The sequence below is a fragment of the Gopherus evgoodei genome, chromosome 5, assembly GCF_007399415.2.
Source record: "Gopherus evgoodei ecotype Sinaloan lineage chromosome 5, rGopEvg1_v1.p, whole genome shotgun sequence".
NCBI classification, from domain to species: domain Eukaryota; kingdom Metazoa; phylum Chordata; order Testudines; family Testudinidae; genus Gopherus; species Gopherus evgoodei.
This window is the reverse complement of record NC_044326.1, coordinates 27,226,007-27,240,379: the sequence shown is the minus strand read 5'-3', so window position 1 is coordinate 27,240,379 and position 14,373 is coordinate 27,226,007. Positions and strand designations below refer to the sequence as shown.

Here is a 14,373-nt window from a genome sequence, read left to right as displayed (position 1 = left end):
TTACTTCTTGATACTTCCTGCAATGCACATATATTTTCTGTCATTTTATTCTTTCAAAGTGCTGCTATGTTAGTTATTTGACTGATCTATGCCTTTCACAATTTTTATTTCTCTCTTATGCTTACATTCAATTCTTTGAGTACTGAGTTCTAAAATGCCTAATCTGTCCTGGCTGGAGTAATTATCCCTATGGTAACTTTTAAAATATATATATTTTAAATATATACCGGTGGTGCATATCCACACATTACCTCGATACTGATGCACATAACAAAATTCAATCCGCACATGGATGGAAAAAATTAGAGTGAACATTGCATAGGACTACTCTTGAATATCATCATGGAAGCTTCAGATACTGCTGGATACAGCAGCCTTCTGCTTAGCAACACTAGTCATGCTGAGGACGTTACAACCTAAGGCTTGTTTGCTGTATTGCTTCCAGTTTGCTTCAAAGTTCAATACAAGGTGGTAATGTCAAAGTCCCACTAGACCTGGTTTCCGAATACTTTGGGTCCTGTTCACACTAGGGAAAGTTTAGTGACATAGAGACCTCATATAGATGGGCTACAGCTGCTACTTGCATTTTAAAGCACCATGTCAATCAGCTCTGCCAAGAGCAGGGTTAACTGACACAGTATGAAATGATGGTGATAACCAGTGGCTGACATTAGACTCATAGAATATCAGGGTTTGAAGGGACCTCAGGAGGTCATCTAGTCCAACTCCCTGCTCAAAGCAGGACCAATTCCCAACTAAATCATCCCAGCCAGGGCTTTGACAAGCCTGACCTTAAAAACCTCTAAGGAAGGAGATTCCACCACCTCCCTAGCTAACCCATTCCAGTGCTTCACCACCCTCCAAATGAAAAAGTTTTTCCTAATATCCAACCTAAACCTCCCCTACTGCAACTTGAGACCATTACTCCTTGTTCTGTCATCCGCCACCACTGAGAACAGTCTAGATCCATCCTCTTTGCAACCCCCTTTCAGGTAGTTGAAAGCAGCTATCAAATCCCTCCTCACTCTTCTCTTCTGCAGACTAAACAATCCCAGTTCCCTCAGCCTCTCCTCATAAGTCACGTGCTCCAGCTCCCTAATCAATTTTGTGGCCCCCCCCCCCCCCCCGGACTGTTTCCAATTTTTCCACATCCTTCTTACAGTGTGGGGCCCAAAACTGGACACAGTACTCTAGATGAGGCCTCACCCATGTTGAATAGAGGGGCATGATCACGTCCCTCGATCTGCTGACAATGCCCCTTTTGATAGAGCTGAATTGGTGTTAGCAATGGCACGAAAGATTCAGAAATTTTCCCTAGTGTAGGAAGATCCTCGGAGACTGCCTCTCTCCTACCTACCCTTCTGACAATTGGGATCAGAACATTTGTTAGTCCCAGGGTTTGAGTTTTCTAGCTTTCCAATAGATTGCTCTGAGAACAAGCCTCATAAGGTGGCAAAGAAGTGAGCTGCACAGACAGCTATGAAGGAAAGCTTGTAGGCTGCCTATTCACACTAAAAAAACCTGGTCAATCTCTTTTAAGCACTAAAGCACTAAAAATTCACAGATAAAAAGAATGAAATTACATAAGAGTAACTTGCAACAGAATAACTCAAATAGGGATAGCAATAGCAGCAGCAACAATTTTTATCTTCCAAAAGTTTCTTCATGTGGCCATGACTTCCTTTGTCTGATGATTGAAACAGCAACCTATCGTAGCAATTTAAAAGGGCAATTTAAATTTAAATTTCAGTGGGCAGTTTTAATTGCTGAAAAATACTCTCTCGCTAATATCATGGCTGCACAGCAGTCTCTCTTTTTTGCAGCAATTTTAAATATTAACTGATACTAAGAATTAGGAATCCAAGTTGAAAAGGCACCTTTGTTATTTGTTAGTCTCTAAGGTGCCACAAGTACTCCTGTTCTTTTTGCTGATACAGACTAACACGGCTGCTACTCAGAAATTTGGTAAGTTACTCTGCATAAAAAGCAAGTCAAGAGCCAAGTGAGAGTATGTATTGTGTTCCTTAAGGCACCATATGCACAGATAGCATTAGCTGGAAAGGCGGGGGCTGGGAAGATATAAAAACAGAATTTACCATCTGAATTTCTTCAGGTGACAGTTCATCTTCACCTCTGCCATCCCCCCATAGCCCCAAGTTAGTGTGGGCATCTGTCAGATTCTGATCTGTAAAGATAACAAAAATCCCAAACACATCAGCATACCAACATGTGAAGCTACAACCACTGCTTAATCATTTAGTATCAACCATCAAATGATTAGATTTCATTTCTAGTTAATTGAGACTCATGCTATACATTTATCAGCAGTTCACACAAGTAAGGTACAAGTGCAGGACTGGGGGCAAAGATTTAGACACACACTTAATTTTGTTCACTGGGAGTAGCTGCATTGAAGTATGGACGTTGCAGCAAGGGGAACTATTCATTGTATATAAAGTTAAGCCCATGCAGAAGTCTTTGCAGCATCATATCCTTTGTAAAAGTCAAAACAAAGTCATTTCTCCCACAATGTGCACGTTAACAGAAATATATGTACACTTTTGAAAATGACACCAACTGTATAAAGCCATTACCTTTCCTGAGATTTCAGAAAACCACCTCCTTACTACTCACATGATTTTGCAAAATTAAACTCAGAACCTCATTTCAAAATATTAGCATAAACCTCCTCTCATTTCCTTATGTTGTTGATTCTGCAGATTACAGCCCCAATCGTGCAACGGATTCCTCACGAGGGACCTGCCTACATGCAACAAGTTAGATCAGGCTCCAGCCTGCAAACACTTAACACCAGGTTTGTTTGTTTTTACATACTGGAGCAGCCCCATTCATTTCAATAGGGATATTCTCATAAATTGAAGTTGTGATTTGCAAGACTGGGACCTAAAACATCTTAAATATATAACTTCTGAAAATAGAGTATACAATAGAAATTGCAGTTTAAGATTAACTACTATGAGGTACTTCTGGACAAGGAGAAAAATACCAGTCTCTTTTAATTCCTTTTATCTCTACTAAACTGCTCAAGATAGTTAAGACCAAAGCAGACTGTGAAGAACTTCTAAAAGATCTCACAAAACTAAATGATTGGGCAACAAAATGGCAAATGAAATTTAATGCGGTAAAGTAATACACGCTGGAAAAAATAACCCCAACTATACATACAATATGGTGAGGGCTGATTTAGCTACAACTAATCAGGAAAGAGATCTTGGAGTCATTGTAGCTAGTTCTCCAAAGACGTCCACACAGTGTGTAGCGGCGGTCAAAAAAGCAAACAGGATGTTAGGAATCATTTAAAAAGGGATAGAGAATAGGATGGACAATATCTTATTGTCCTTATATAAATCGATGGTACACCCACATCTTGAATACTGCATATAGATGTGGTCTCCTCATCTCAAAAAAGATATACTAGCATTAGAAAACGTTCGAGGAAGGGAAACTAAAATGATTAGGAGTTTGGGGAGGGTCCCATATGAGGAGAGATTAAAGAGGCTAGAACTTTTTAGCTTGGAAAAGAGGAGACTAAGGGGGGGATATGAGGTATATAAAAACATGAATGGTGTGGAGAAAGTGAATAAGGAAAAGTTATTTACTTGTTCCCATAACATAAGAACTAGGGGCCACTAACTGAAATTAATGGGCAGCAGTTTTAAAACAATAAAAGGAAGTTCTTCTTCACAGAGCGCACAATCAACCTGTGGAACTCCTTGCCTGGGGAAGCTGGGAAGGCTAGGACTATAACAGGGTTTAAAAGAGAACTAAATAAATTCATAGAGGTTAAGTCCATTAATGGCTATTAGCCAGGATGGGTAAGGAATGGTGTTCCTAGCCTCCGTTTGTCAGAGGGTAGAGATGGATGGCAGGAGAGAGATCATTTGATCATTAGATGTTAGGTTCACTCCCTCTGGGGCACCTGGCATTGGTCACTGTCAGTAGACAGGATACTGGGCTGGATGGACCTTTGGTCTGACCTGGTATGGCCATTCTTATGTTCTCAGAGGAACCAACTCATTCTGACATTTTGTCTGTTTTGGCAAGAAGCAGCATCAATACCCAAAGTGTCAGAGTTACTACTGTATCCCTGGGAGGTTTTTTACTACCCCCCAACTGGGACATTGTTACAAACCTCAGCACAGAGATCTGTGCCATCCCACAAGGGACTCTATGCCTTGGTTGCTTAGAGTTACCAGATTCAAGCTGCAAAACTAAGATGCAGAAAGGTTTTTGTTTCACCTTTTTGTAGGTTTTGGAATTGCTGTTAATTATAATATTTTCCTTATTTAGATGTTTAGATACTTTTTTATTTAATTCATTGTAATTGTTTATAATCTTGTATTTGAATGTTTTCAATTAAATAAGTAATGTTGATGCATCACTCTGAGAAACCAACTTCTCTTGGGAAACCTCTAATAGCAGTCTGTTTAAAAACAATTTCATGAGAGATATTGTAAGGAGATATTTTCCTCTTGCTCTTTGTTACCAGAACATCTGCATGAAACCATTTTTTTTTTTAAACTCTGGTGTTACTGCTCATTCCTTCTCCAAAAATTATAGGACTGGTTTCTGACATTACAACTGGTTTCTGTGGAAATGACTGCAATGTTACAAACAAAAGATTGTGAATGAGCAGCAGGATCAGCTTAGCTCTTATGAAAACCAGACTTTGTGTTTCTTACAAGTGCCCTAACTAATAAAAAAACAAGTAAAGATAAGAAAAAATGTAAGATGGTTTACAAATAATTCTGGTTACGTTTTCCTTAGGGCATCATCAGCTCTTTACATATATTTCACAGAGAAATAAATTATTTTGTTTAGATGTTACACCAAAATTATAACGAATACACGTCACTGCAGGAAAATATCCTGTTCAGTTTTCAGTGAAGTAGTTGTTCAAGATTTCATCTGTCATTCTGATCTTATTCACTTGATTCAAAGAAAAAAGGATAATTAGTTTATGGAACTGACTATAAAATAATAATAAATATTCCCTTTCTTATCCCAAAGGGCCCAATTATTTCTAGGTACTGCCAATACTTGGCAAGAAACAGTGTGTGTATTCAACAAGTTCATTAATAAACAAATACACCCAGAGTAAGCACTACGTGAGAGACATTCTCTCATCTCCCCAGAATTGCTCCTGTCACTACGACACATTTCCTGCTACTGGGAAAGCAGATTTGAGGCTTTCCTGGAGTATACCTTAATGTTGCCCTAAGATTATGATTCATCTAGCAAAACCTAGAGAAAGAAAAAAATATCTATTTCCTAGGTAGGGTTGCTGAAATGAAGTACTTCATATCTCTGTTATTTCTGAAAGATGCATTGACTGTTTTAATTAACAATCAAATTCCTTTTAACCAATTTCCAAACTGGTTTACTTCACATGGAAAAGAACGATGTGCTAAACTGAAGGATTAATTCAAAAGCCATCATTTATATTTCATTCCATAAACAAACTGTCCTGTTTGTAATAAGCAAATCAAAACTGGGCAATATATAATCTTTAAAGGCTTATCAAACAAACACCAAATGGGTGTTTCCTACAATGATGCATGGTTTTTATGATTCTGATGTAAAAAAGGTGTTCAGTATCAAAACAAAAGTACCGTAATCCAATCTGCCAGAGAACGGACTAAACCATGATGAACTGAGGCAAAAGATTCATCCAATATTCCAAATGTTCTAACAAAGGACAGAGTACATGGGGATTTGGGCAAGAGGTATGCTCCCAGCAGGGAACAATCTTTGTAGCACAGATGTTTGTGTAAGAGTGTCCAGAGGCTATGGTGACAGACACTTCAGAAATGCAAACAATCACCATTTCCCAAGCTACTGATGCCCAATGGAAAATATCCTATTTAGAAATAACCTTGATTATATTTTTAAATTTTCTTTTGTTTGTTTTTTATTACAGAAAACACTTATAAGAAATCAAAGGTCAAAAGATTTAAATTCACAATCCCCTATTGATAGCATCACCATAATTTTCACAGCAACTACTGTGAGGCCATAATGAAAATAATGGTTTTATAAACAATAGCAGCAAACTCTTAAGTCAACCTCATTCATGCAACCCGGTGTGCAGGGTGAGTGGGGTATTGTATGTGTGTATAAAATATTTCAGGTAGAACTATTTTCATAGAGATGCCTCCGTTTTCTCAAAGAGTAATCAGCATCTCTAAGAGCTCTGCATCAGCTTAACTTATGTAATAAAATACACTTTTAGCTACTTGCTTCTAAACAATTAAAAACAACGGGGAGTCCTTGTGGTATCTTAGAAACTAATTCATTTATTTGAGCATAAGCTTTTGTGGGCTAAATTAATGGGTTTTAGCCCACGAAAGCTTATGCCCAAATAAATGAGTTAGTCTCTAAGGTGCCACAAGGACTCCTCTTGTTTTTGCTGATACAGACTAACACTGCTACCACTCTGAAACCTAAACAATTAAAGGCAGGCTAATAATGAAACTAACTAGCACAATCACAATCAAGTCTCAAATGCGGTGAAAGGTGCAATAAGTGACACCTCTTTACAGTGTAATGTTGTTATCAGAATCTGATGGCCCTAGGCAATCAAAGACTAGAACCTCTTGTGGCATGGCACAGATTTCTGAGCTGAATACTGTAACAGTGCTCTGGATGATTGAGCTGCACAGAGTTGTCCAAAATTGCAGTGGTGCTCCAGGTGGCTGGAAGCGCACAGAACCACTAAAGATACTATTTCGTTGCCTGTTCTCTGCTGACATGCCTCCCAGCTATAAAATGCTGCTAAGATGAGCTAAGGAAAAACATGACTATAACCTACACGCTGCACTGCTCAGTTTTACTATGGAAATGCAGTGTGCATCATAAACAGACACTCAAAGCCTGCAACCTTATGTCTTATAGCAGGTTCAATTTGAGAAGAAAAAGCTCACAGTAAAATTGCAGAAATGTAGCTGGTTAGGTAGATAAAACTACAGAATCTGAGAATTAAAATGTTTGTACGTGCTGAGGGACCAAAATTAGAGCCTTCATTTAGAAATGGGGTTTTCACTTCTCCCCAATCATCCTTCCTTCCACATGACATGTAAAATCACTGCCCAGAGGGGTTTGCCTCTTTCACCAAACTTGTTTAAGAAAAACACTCAATAGTTGATGACCAGAAATACCCTTCTGATTAATAGACCACCTCCATGTACATCTTCCCCTCTGTCTTATCAGATGCAGTCTGACCCTAACTTCAAGTAACAGTCATCCCAGTTTTTGTTTCCCTCTAAACAGAATTTCAGTGCAATAGATCATATTCATACAGTACCCCAGGCTCCTCTATTAGATCAAATGGCAGAACTAATACTGGAGAAAGCATTTGTTTCTATAACAGCATTCAGAAAATAGAGGTCCCTTTGGGGATGAACTCTGAAACTATCCTTGAGGTTGCTGTTATTGCACGGAAAGGCTTCCTGCAAAGTAGTTCTGCCAGTTTACCTGCCCTAATGCAGACTTGGAATACGCTTACATTGTCAAAAAAGGAGTGCTCTTAACTTGCATTAGCTAACCCACATTAGCCAACTCAGGTTAAAATAGCAGCAAAAACCCAGCAATTCAGTTTTTAACTCAATTAGCAACTTAAGTTCAACCTCAGGCTCTCTAACCTGAATTAAAAGCTGAGTCGCTGTGTCTTCACTGCTATTTTAACCACAGCTAGCTAAATGAGGGTTAGGTAACCCGAGTTAAGAACACTTTTTTGGGAGAGGGGGGTGGTTTGCAGTTTAGACATACCCTGAGAAGACAGACAGAGGAGAAAAGTGAGACAGACCTCACAGGCTCAGGCAGACACCTTTAGAGAAATTCTAACACTATTCTCAGGCTCTAGCCTAAAGGGAACTGGCTGAATTGAATACGTATCCTATGTATCACTTTTAACAACCTCGCTATCAGACGTGCTCACCTACTGATGGACAGGATACAATCCCTTCAGCAGCAAAAATCAGGATTGTGGAGAAAAAGCATTCTTGCAGGAACAAGATATTCGCCATCCCATCTGCCTCCTTTACCTTATCTCATATACACTTTTTCTTAACATTCCAAATCTTGTTGCAGATGCTAGATTCAGTGTCTCCCTTAGGCTTAAAAAGAGCAGATGTTCTTTTAAGAATATAGGAGGCTAATTTTCAGACAGCCTGCCCTTTTATCAGTTAAGGAAATTCTACAAAATATCTTACAGGACCTCAGGGCAAATGCATTTAGAGGAGTACTAAAAAAGTGAGAACCAAGATATTCACAGAGTTGGTTTCATATGGGTTGAGCTGTCATATCCTAAATATTGGGGAAAAAAAAATCAGGAAATTAGAAGCAACCAGGGAATAAAGGCTTGTGGGAAAGTTCACAGTGATCTCTGCTGGCAGCTCTGCATGGAAAAATTTGCTTCAAAAAAGTTTTTGCCTTTGGCTGAAGAACGCTTCTGAAACATGCCACAAAGTTTAAGACTTTGCTGCCTCACTCTCAAAATATGCTTTGCGAAAGACGGTTACTCACCTTTGTAACTGTTGTTCTTCGAGATGTGTTGCTCATATCCATTCCAGTTAGATGTGCACACGCCGTGTGCATGTTCATTGAAAGATTTTTACCCTAGCAACACTCGGTGGGTCGACTGGGTCGCCCCCTGGAGTGGCGCCACCATGGCACCGGATATATACCCCTGCCAACCCAACCGCTCCTCAGTTCCTTCTTGCCGGCTATTCTGACAGTGGGGAACGAGGGTGGGCTTGGAATGGATATAAGCAACACATCTCGAAGAACAACAGTTACAAAGGTGAGTAACCGTCTTTTCTTCTTCGAGTGCTTGCTCATATCCATTCCAGTTAGGTGATTCCCAAGCCTTACCTAGGCAGTGGGGTCGGAGTGAGATGTCGCAGAGTGTAATACTGCAGAGCCAAAGGCTGCGTCATCTCTGGACTGCTGAACCAGGGCATAGTGAGAGGCGAAGGTATGGACCGAGGACCAGGTAGCTGTGTGACATATCTCGTGGATGGGCACATGAGCCAGGAAGGCAGCAGATGAAGCGTGAGCCCTGGTAGAGTGTGCAGTGACATGGCTCAAGAGGACATGAGCCAAGTCGTAACAGGTGCGGATGCACGATGTCACCCAGGATTAAATCCTTTGTGAGGAAACGGGTAGGCCCTTCATACGCTCTGCCACCGCGACGAAGAGTTGGGGTGTTCTGCGGAAGGGCTTTGTCCACTCGATATAAAAAGCGAGTGCTCTACAGACGTCTAGGGAGTGCAACTGTTGCTCCCTGCGCGATGAATTTGGCTTCAGAAAGATCGCCTGGCTAACATGGAAGGCTGACACCACTTTGGGGAGAAAGGCCAGATATGGTCGCAACTGCACCTTGTTCTTGTGGAACACAGTATATGGAGGGTCCGCTGTGAGAGCCCGAAGCTCGGAAACTCGTCTTGCCGATGTGATGGCCACGAGGAAAGCAGTTTTCCAGAACAGGTACAGAAGGGAGCAAGTTGCTAACGGCTCGAATGGGGCTGACATAAGTCTGGTAAGAAACAGGTTGACGTCCCAGGTTGGGGCGGGGCGGCGTACTTGAGGGTATAGGCGCTCCAAGCCATTGAGGAATTGAGATACCATAGGATGTGAAAACACTGAGCTGCCATTCTCCCCTAGGTGGAAGGTAAAGATGGCCGCCAAGTGTACCCTCAATGATGATACCGCTAGGCCCTGCTGTTTAAGTGACCAGAGGTAGTCCAAAATGGTGGGGATCAAGACCTCGGCGGGAAGAACGTTCTGCCACCCGCACCAGCTTCCACTTGGCCAGATATGTTGATCTAGTGGAAGGCTGCCTGCTACCCAAGAGTATTTGTTGCACTGGGGCAGAGCAACACGACTCAGACTGGGTCACCGCTTAGGAGCCATGCCGTGAGACGGAGCGACTGTAGGTCTGGGTGGTGAAGTTTGCCGTGGTCCTGAGTTATCAGGTCCAGGTGAAGAGGTAGAAGGATGGGGTTAGCTATTGACAAGTCGAGCAATATGGTGTACCAGTGCTGCCTGGAGCGATCATGACCAAGCGAGCTCCGTCCCTGCGTACTTTCAGCAGGACCCTATGGACGAGCGGGAACGGTGGAAAAGCGTAGAGCAGGTGAGTCGTCCATGGTATCAGGAAAGCGTCTGCTATCAAACCCTGGGAGAGGCCTTGAAAGGAACAGAATATCTGGCATTTCCTGTTCTCGCGGGACGCGAAGAGGTCTACACGGGGAAATCCCCACTTCCGGAAGACCGAAAGAATAACGTCCGGGTGAAGCGACCACTCATGAGAAAGGAAGGATCTGCTGAGGCAATCCGCCAGAGTGTTTCGAACCCCCGGGGAGAAAGGACGCTATGAGGTCTATAGAGTGGGCTATACAAAAGTCCCAGAGTCGTATGGCTTCCTGACAAAGGGTCAACGACCGTGTCCCGCCTTGTTTGTTTATATAGTACATGGCTGTTGTGTTGTCTGTGAATATTGACACATAATGGCCTTGCAAGTGATGCTGAAATGCCCGGCACGCAAGGCGGACTGCTCTCAACTCCCGGACATTGATGTGCAAGGCCAGCTCCTGAGATGACCAAAGGCCTTGAGTGCATAGATGTCTGAGGTGAGCACCCCAGCTGAGAGATGACATGTCCGTCGTCAGGGACATAGAGGGCTGGGGCGGATGGAACGGCAGCCCTGCACACACCAGGGAGGGGGTCAACCACCATTCAAAGGAGCCTAGGATGCTCGGGGGAATGGTGACTATCATGTCTATGGCATCTCTGCCTGGTCGGTACAGTGAGTTGAGCCACGATTGGAGAGGACGGAGGCGCAGTCTGGCGTGTTTCGTCACAAACGTGCAGGCTGCCATGTGACCCAGGAGACCGAGGCAAGTGCGAACCGAAGTCAACGGAACAGCTTGCAGGCTCTGGATGATGGCCACCATTGCCTGGAACCGGGGCAGTGGTAAGCAGGCTCTGGCGAGATTGGAGTCCAGGGTGGCGCCAATAAAGTCTATCCTCTGAGTGGGAATCAGAGTGGATTTTTCCGCATTGATCATCAGGCCTAGATGTAGGAAGAGGTCCTTGACAATGCCGACGTGATGGGTGACTTGTGCCTCGGAGGTCCCTCAGATGAGCCAGTCGTCTAGATACGGAAAAACGTGTATCCGACAGCGGCGGAGGTGGGCAGCGACTACAGCCATGCATTTCGTAAATACTCTTGGGGCTGTAGAGAGGCCGAACGGTAGGACCGCGAACTGAAAATGTTGGTGGTTGGCTACGAACTAGAGTTATTTCCTGTGAGGAGGGTAGATGGCTATGTGAAAATACGCATCTTTCATGTCGAGGGCGGCATACCAGTCTCCGGGATCCAGGGATGAGATGATGGCCCACGGGGATACCATGCGGAACTTCAACTTTATCATGAATTTGTTCAGTTCCTGCAGATCCAGGATAGGTCTGAGACCTCCCTTTGCCTTGGGGATTAGGAAGTAGCGGGAGTAAAACCCCGTGCCCCTTTCATGTTTTGGTACCTCCTCTATGGCTCCTTTGGCAAGGAGCGTCTGCACCTCCTGAAGGAGGAATTGCTCGTGAGAGGGGTCCCTGAAGAGGGACGAGGAAGGGGGTGGAAGGGGGGGCGTGAAATAAATTGGAGGTGGTACCCAAATTCCAGCATGCGTAAGACCCAGCGATATGACGTTAGCTGGGACCATGCAGGGAGGAAAAGGGAGAGGTGGTTGGAGAAAGGAGGGAACAGATCCTTTAACAAAACTGGTACGTCGCCCGCGCCTTCAAAAAGGGGGGGGGTGGCCCTGTGGGTGGTTTGGAGGGACCTTGGTTCTGGCCCCCTTGGGTGCCTGACTGCCTCCGACGACCGGTTCTACTCCGCCTTCTGGCAAAGTCCTGTCTCTGTCTGGGCTGAGGGTAAGAGCGGTGTGGCTGGGGGCGGAAGGGCCTGCGCTGAGTTACTGGCGTGTGCATGCCTAGTGAGCACATAATAACCCTGTTATCTTTTAGGCTTTGCAGCCTAGAGTCTGTCTTGTCAGAGAAGAGGCCTTGCCCTGCAAAGGGGAGGCCCTGGATTGTATGCTGGAGCTCCAGGGGAAGGCGTGAGACTTGCAGCCATGAGATACATCTCATAGTAACTCCAGAGGCTAGGGTCCTGGCTGCAGAGCTGGTTGTGTCCAAGGACGCCTGGAGGGAAGTTCTAGCCACCTTTTTTCCCTGGTTCAGGAGGGCCGCAAATTCCTGCCAGGAGTCCTGTGGGAGCAACTCCTTAAACTTGTCCGCCGCCGCCCAGGTATTATAGTTATAGCGGCTAAGGAGGGCTTGCTGATTAGCCACGCGGAGTTGAAGCGCCCCTGCAGAGCAGACTTTTTGCCCCAGCAAGTCCATGTGCCTCGCGTCCTTTGATTTCGGGGCTGGGGCCTGCTGGCCATGGCGTTCTCTCTCATTGACTGACTGGACAACGAGGGAGCAGGGAGGAGGATGGACATATAAGTATTCGTAGCCCTTGGAGGGCACCATATATTTGCGTTCCACTCCCCGGGCAGCAGGTGGGATAGAGACCGGAGATTGCCAGATCGTGTTGGCATTGGCCTGGATCGTCCGGATAAAAGGGGAGGGCCACTCTCGTGGGGGCATCAGATGATAAAATGTCCACCACTGGGTCCTCTACCTCCGGGACCTCCTCGACTTGCAAGTTCATATTTAGTGCCACACGCCTGAGGAGGTCCTCGTGGGCCCTCAGGTCAATTGGCGGAGGGCTTACGGATGATGTTCCGGCTACCGCCTCATCAAGGGAGGAGGATGAGGCGAGACCAGGGACAAGCGGGTCAGTTGAGGCCTCTTCTTGGTGGCCCGCCTCTGTCTCCTTTGGGATCTGGGAGTCCTGTGGCTGGACCAGCGCTTCCTCTGAAGTAGAAGGAGGAGGGCGGCTTTTAGTGGCTTCCGGCACCCAATATTCCGATGTGGCAGAGTGAGATGGGCCTGGATGTGCACCTTGAGCCTGATGATATGCCCAAGGTGTCCAGAATACCCACTCGTGAAGGCCATGATCTTGGGCTTGGGGCTTGTGGAATATCCTGGCGGGCACATCGGAATCTCCGTCCTGGGCCTACGAACTGTCCGCCTGCGAAGACACGGACGGGTGCCGGGACGGCCAGGGAGGAGCTGAAAGACCCTGGTAAGAGTCCTCCTCTCTCGCTGCTGCTGATCTCCTCGGCACCGGGGATCAGTACCTGGAGCCATACCGGTACCGAGAACGAGATCGGGACATGCGACCTGCACGGTGCCGGGTGGTCAACCTGGATCTCGAACGGCTGCGAGAGTCCCGGTGCCGGGAGCAGTGCTGGGAGCTAGAGCGGTACCAAGAGTACTGAGCCGGAGGCTGAGACGTCGATCTATGCTGCGAGTACGACCAGTACCGAAGAGGCGAGCGGTGCCGGGACTGCGAGCGGCATCAGGACCATGATCGTCGACAGGACCGCGAACGGCGCCGGGACTGGATCGTGATCAGTGCTGAGCTGCCGGGTCGACTGAAGGCGGTCTCATTAGGGCTGGCTTGCCTATTGAGTGTAATACCCACACCGGCGGTTGAGGCAGGACAGACTCCATCATAGCTATGAGGTCTCTGGCTGTGGAGAATGTCTCCGGTGTAGAGGGGACCGTAAGATCAACCACAGGCCTCAGCGGGGAGATCTCAGGGACCGGACTCGACGGTACCGCAGCAGTCGGTGCCGCGGCAGGTGTAGGTGCCGGGTGGTCCGAACAAGGCTGCATCTGCAGCAGGGAGGGCACAGAGGTAGTGGGAGACTTCGACCTTCTCAGTTTCGGGGAGAGAGATCGGTGCCGAGCAGGTTCATGTGCCGGAGAAGGCCGGTGCCGCGGCATCTTAGCGGTGCTGGCACAGTTCGGTGCTGCAGGAGCGCTTCTAGCAGAGTGCTCAGCACTCGGTGCCGAGGGTGGAGGATTCAGAGCTGCCTCCATCAGGAGATTCTTTAGGCGAAAGTCTCTCTCTTTCTTCGACCTCGGTTTAAATGCCTTGCAAATACGGCACTTACCTGTAATGTGCGATTCCCCAAGACACTTGAGACAGGAGTCGTGGGGATCTCCTGTAGACATCGGCTTGCGGCAGGCCAAGCAAGGTTTGAATCACGGTGAACCAGGCATGGGCCCTGGCACCAGCTGCGGGGAAGGGGCTAATGCCCAAACCCCGCTTAACTATATACACTAACTATCTAAACAACTATCCAACTAACTGTAATTATATAAATTCCAACTATATACAAGAAAGAGATCAAAGAAACTACGAGTAGCTAGTGAAGTGGAGGACAGCTAAAC

The 14,373-nt window shown here is 45.6% G+C and overlaps 1 protein-coding gene across 5 annotated transcripts in view; it reads right to left on the bottom strand.

Moving 5' to 3' along the window:
- The window catches only part of STX18 (syntaxin 18), a 119,419-nt gene that overhangs the window by 28,089 nt on the left and 76,957 nt on the right, over positions 1-14,373 (bottom strand). For all 5 annotated transcript variants that reach the window (XM_030563612.1, XM_030563610.1, XM_030563611.1 and 2 more), the window contains one exon: positions 2,097-2,185. In XM_030563612.1, the coding sequence (XP_030419472.1) occupies positions 2,097-2,185 (89 nt within the window). The remainder of the gene's footprint in view (positions 1-2,096; positions 2,186-14,373) is intronic.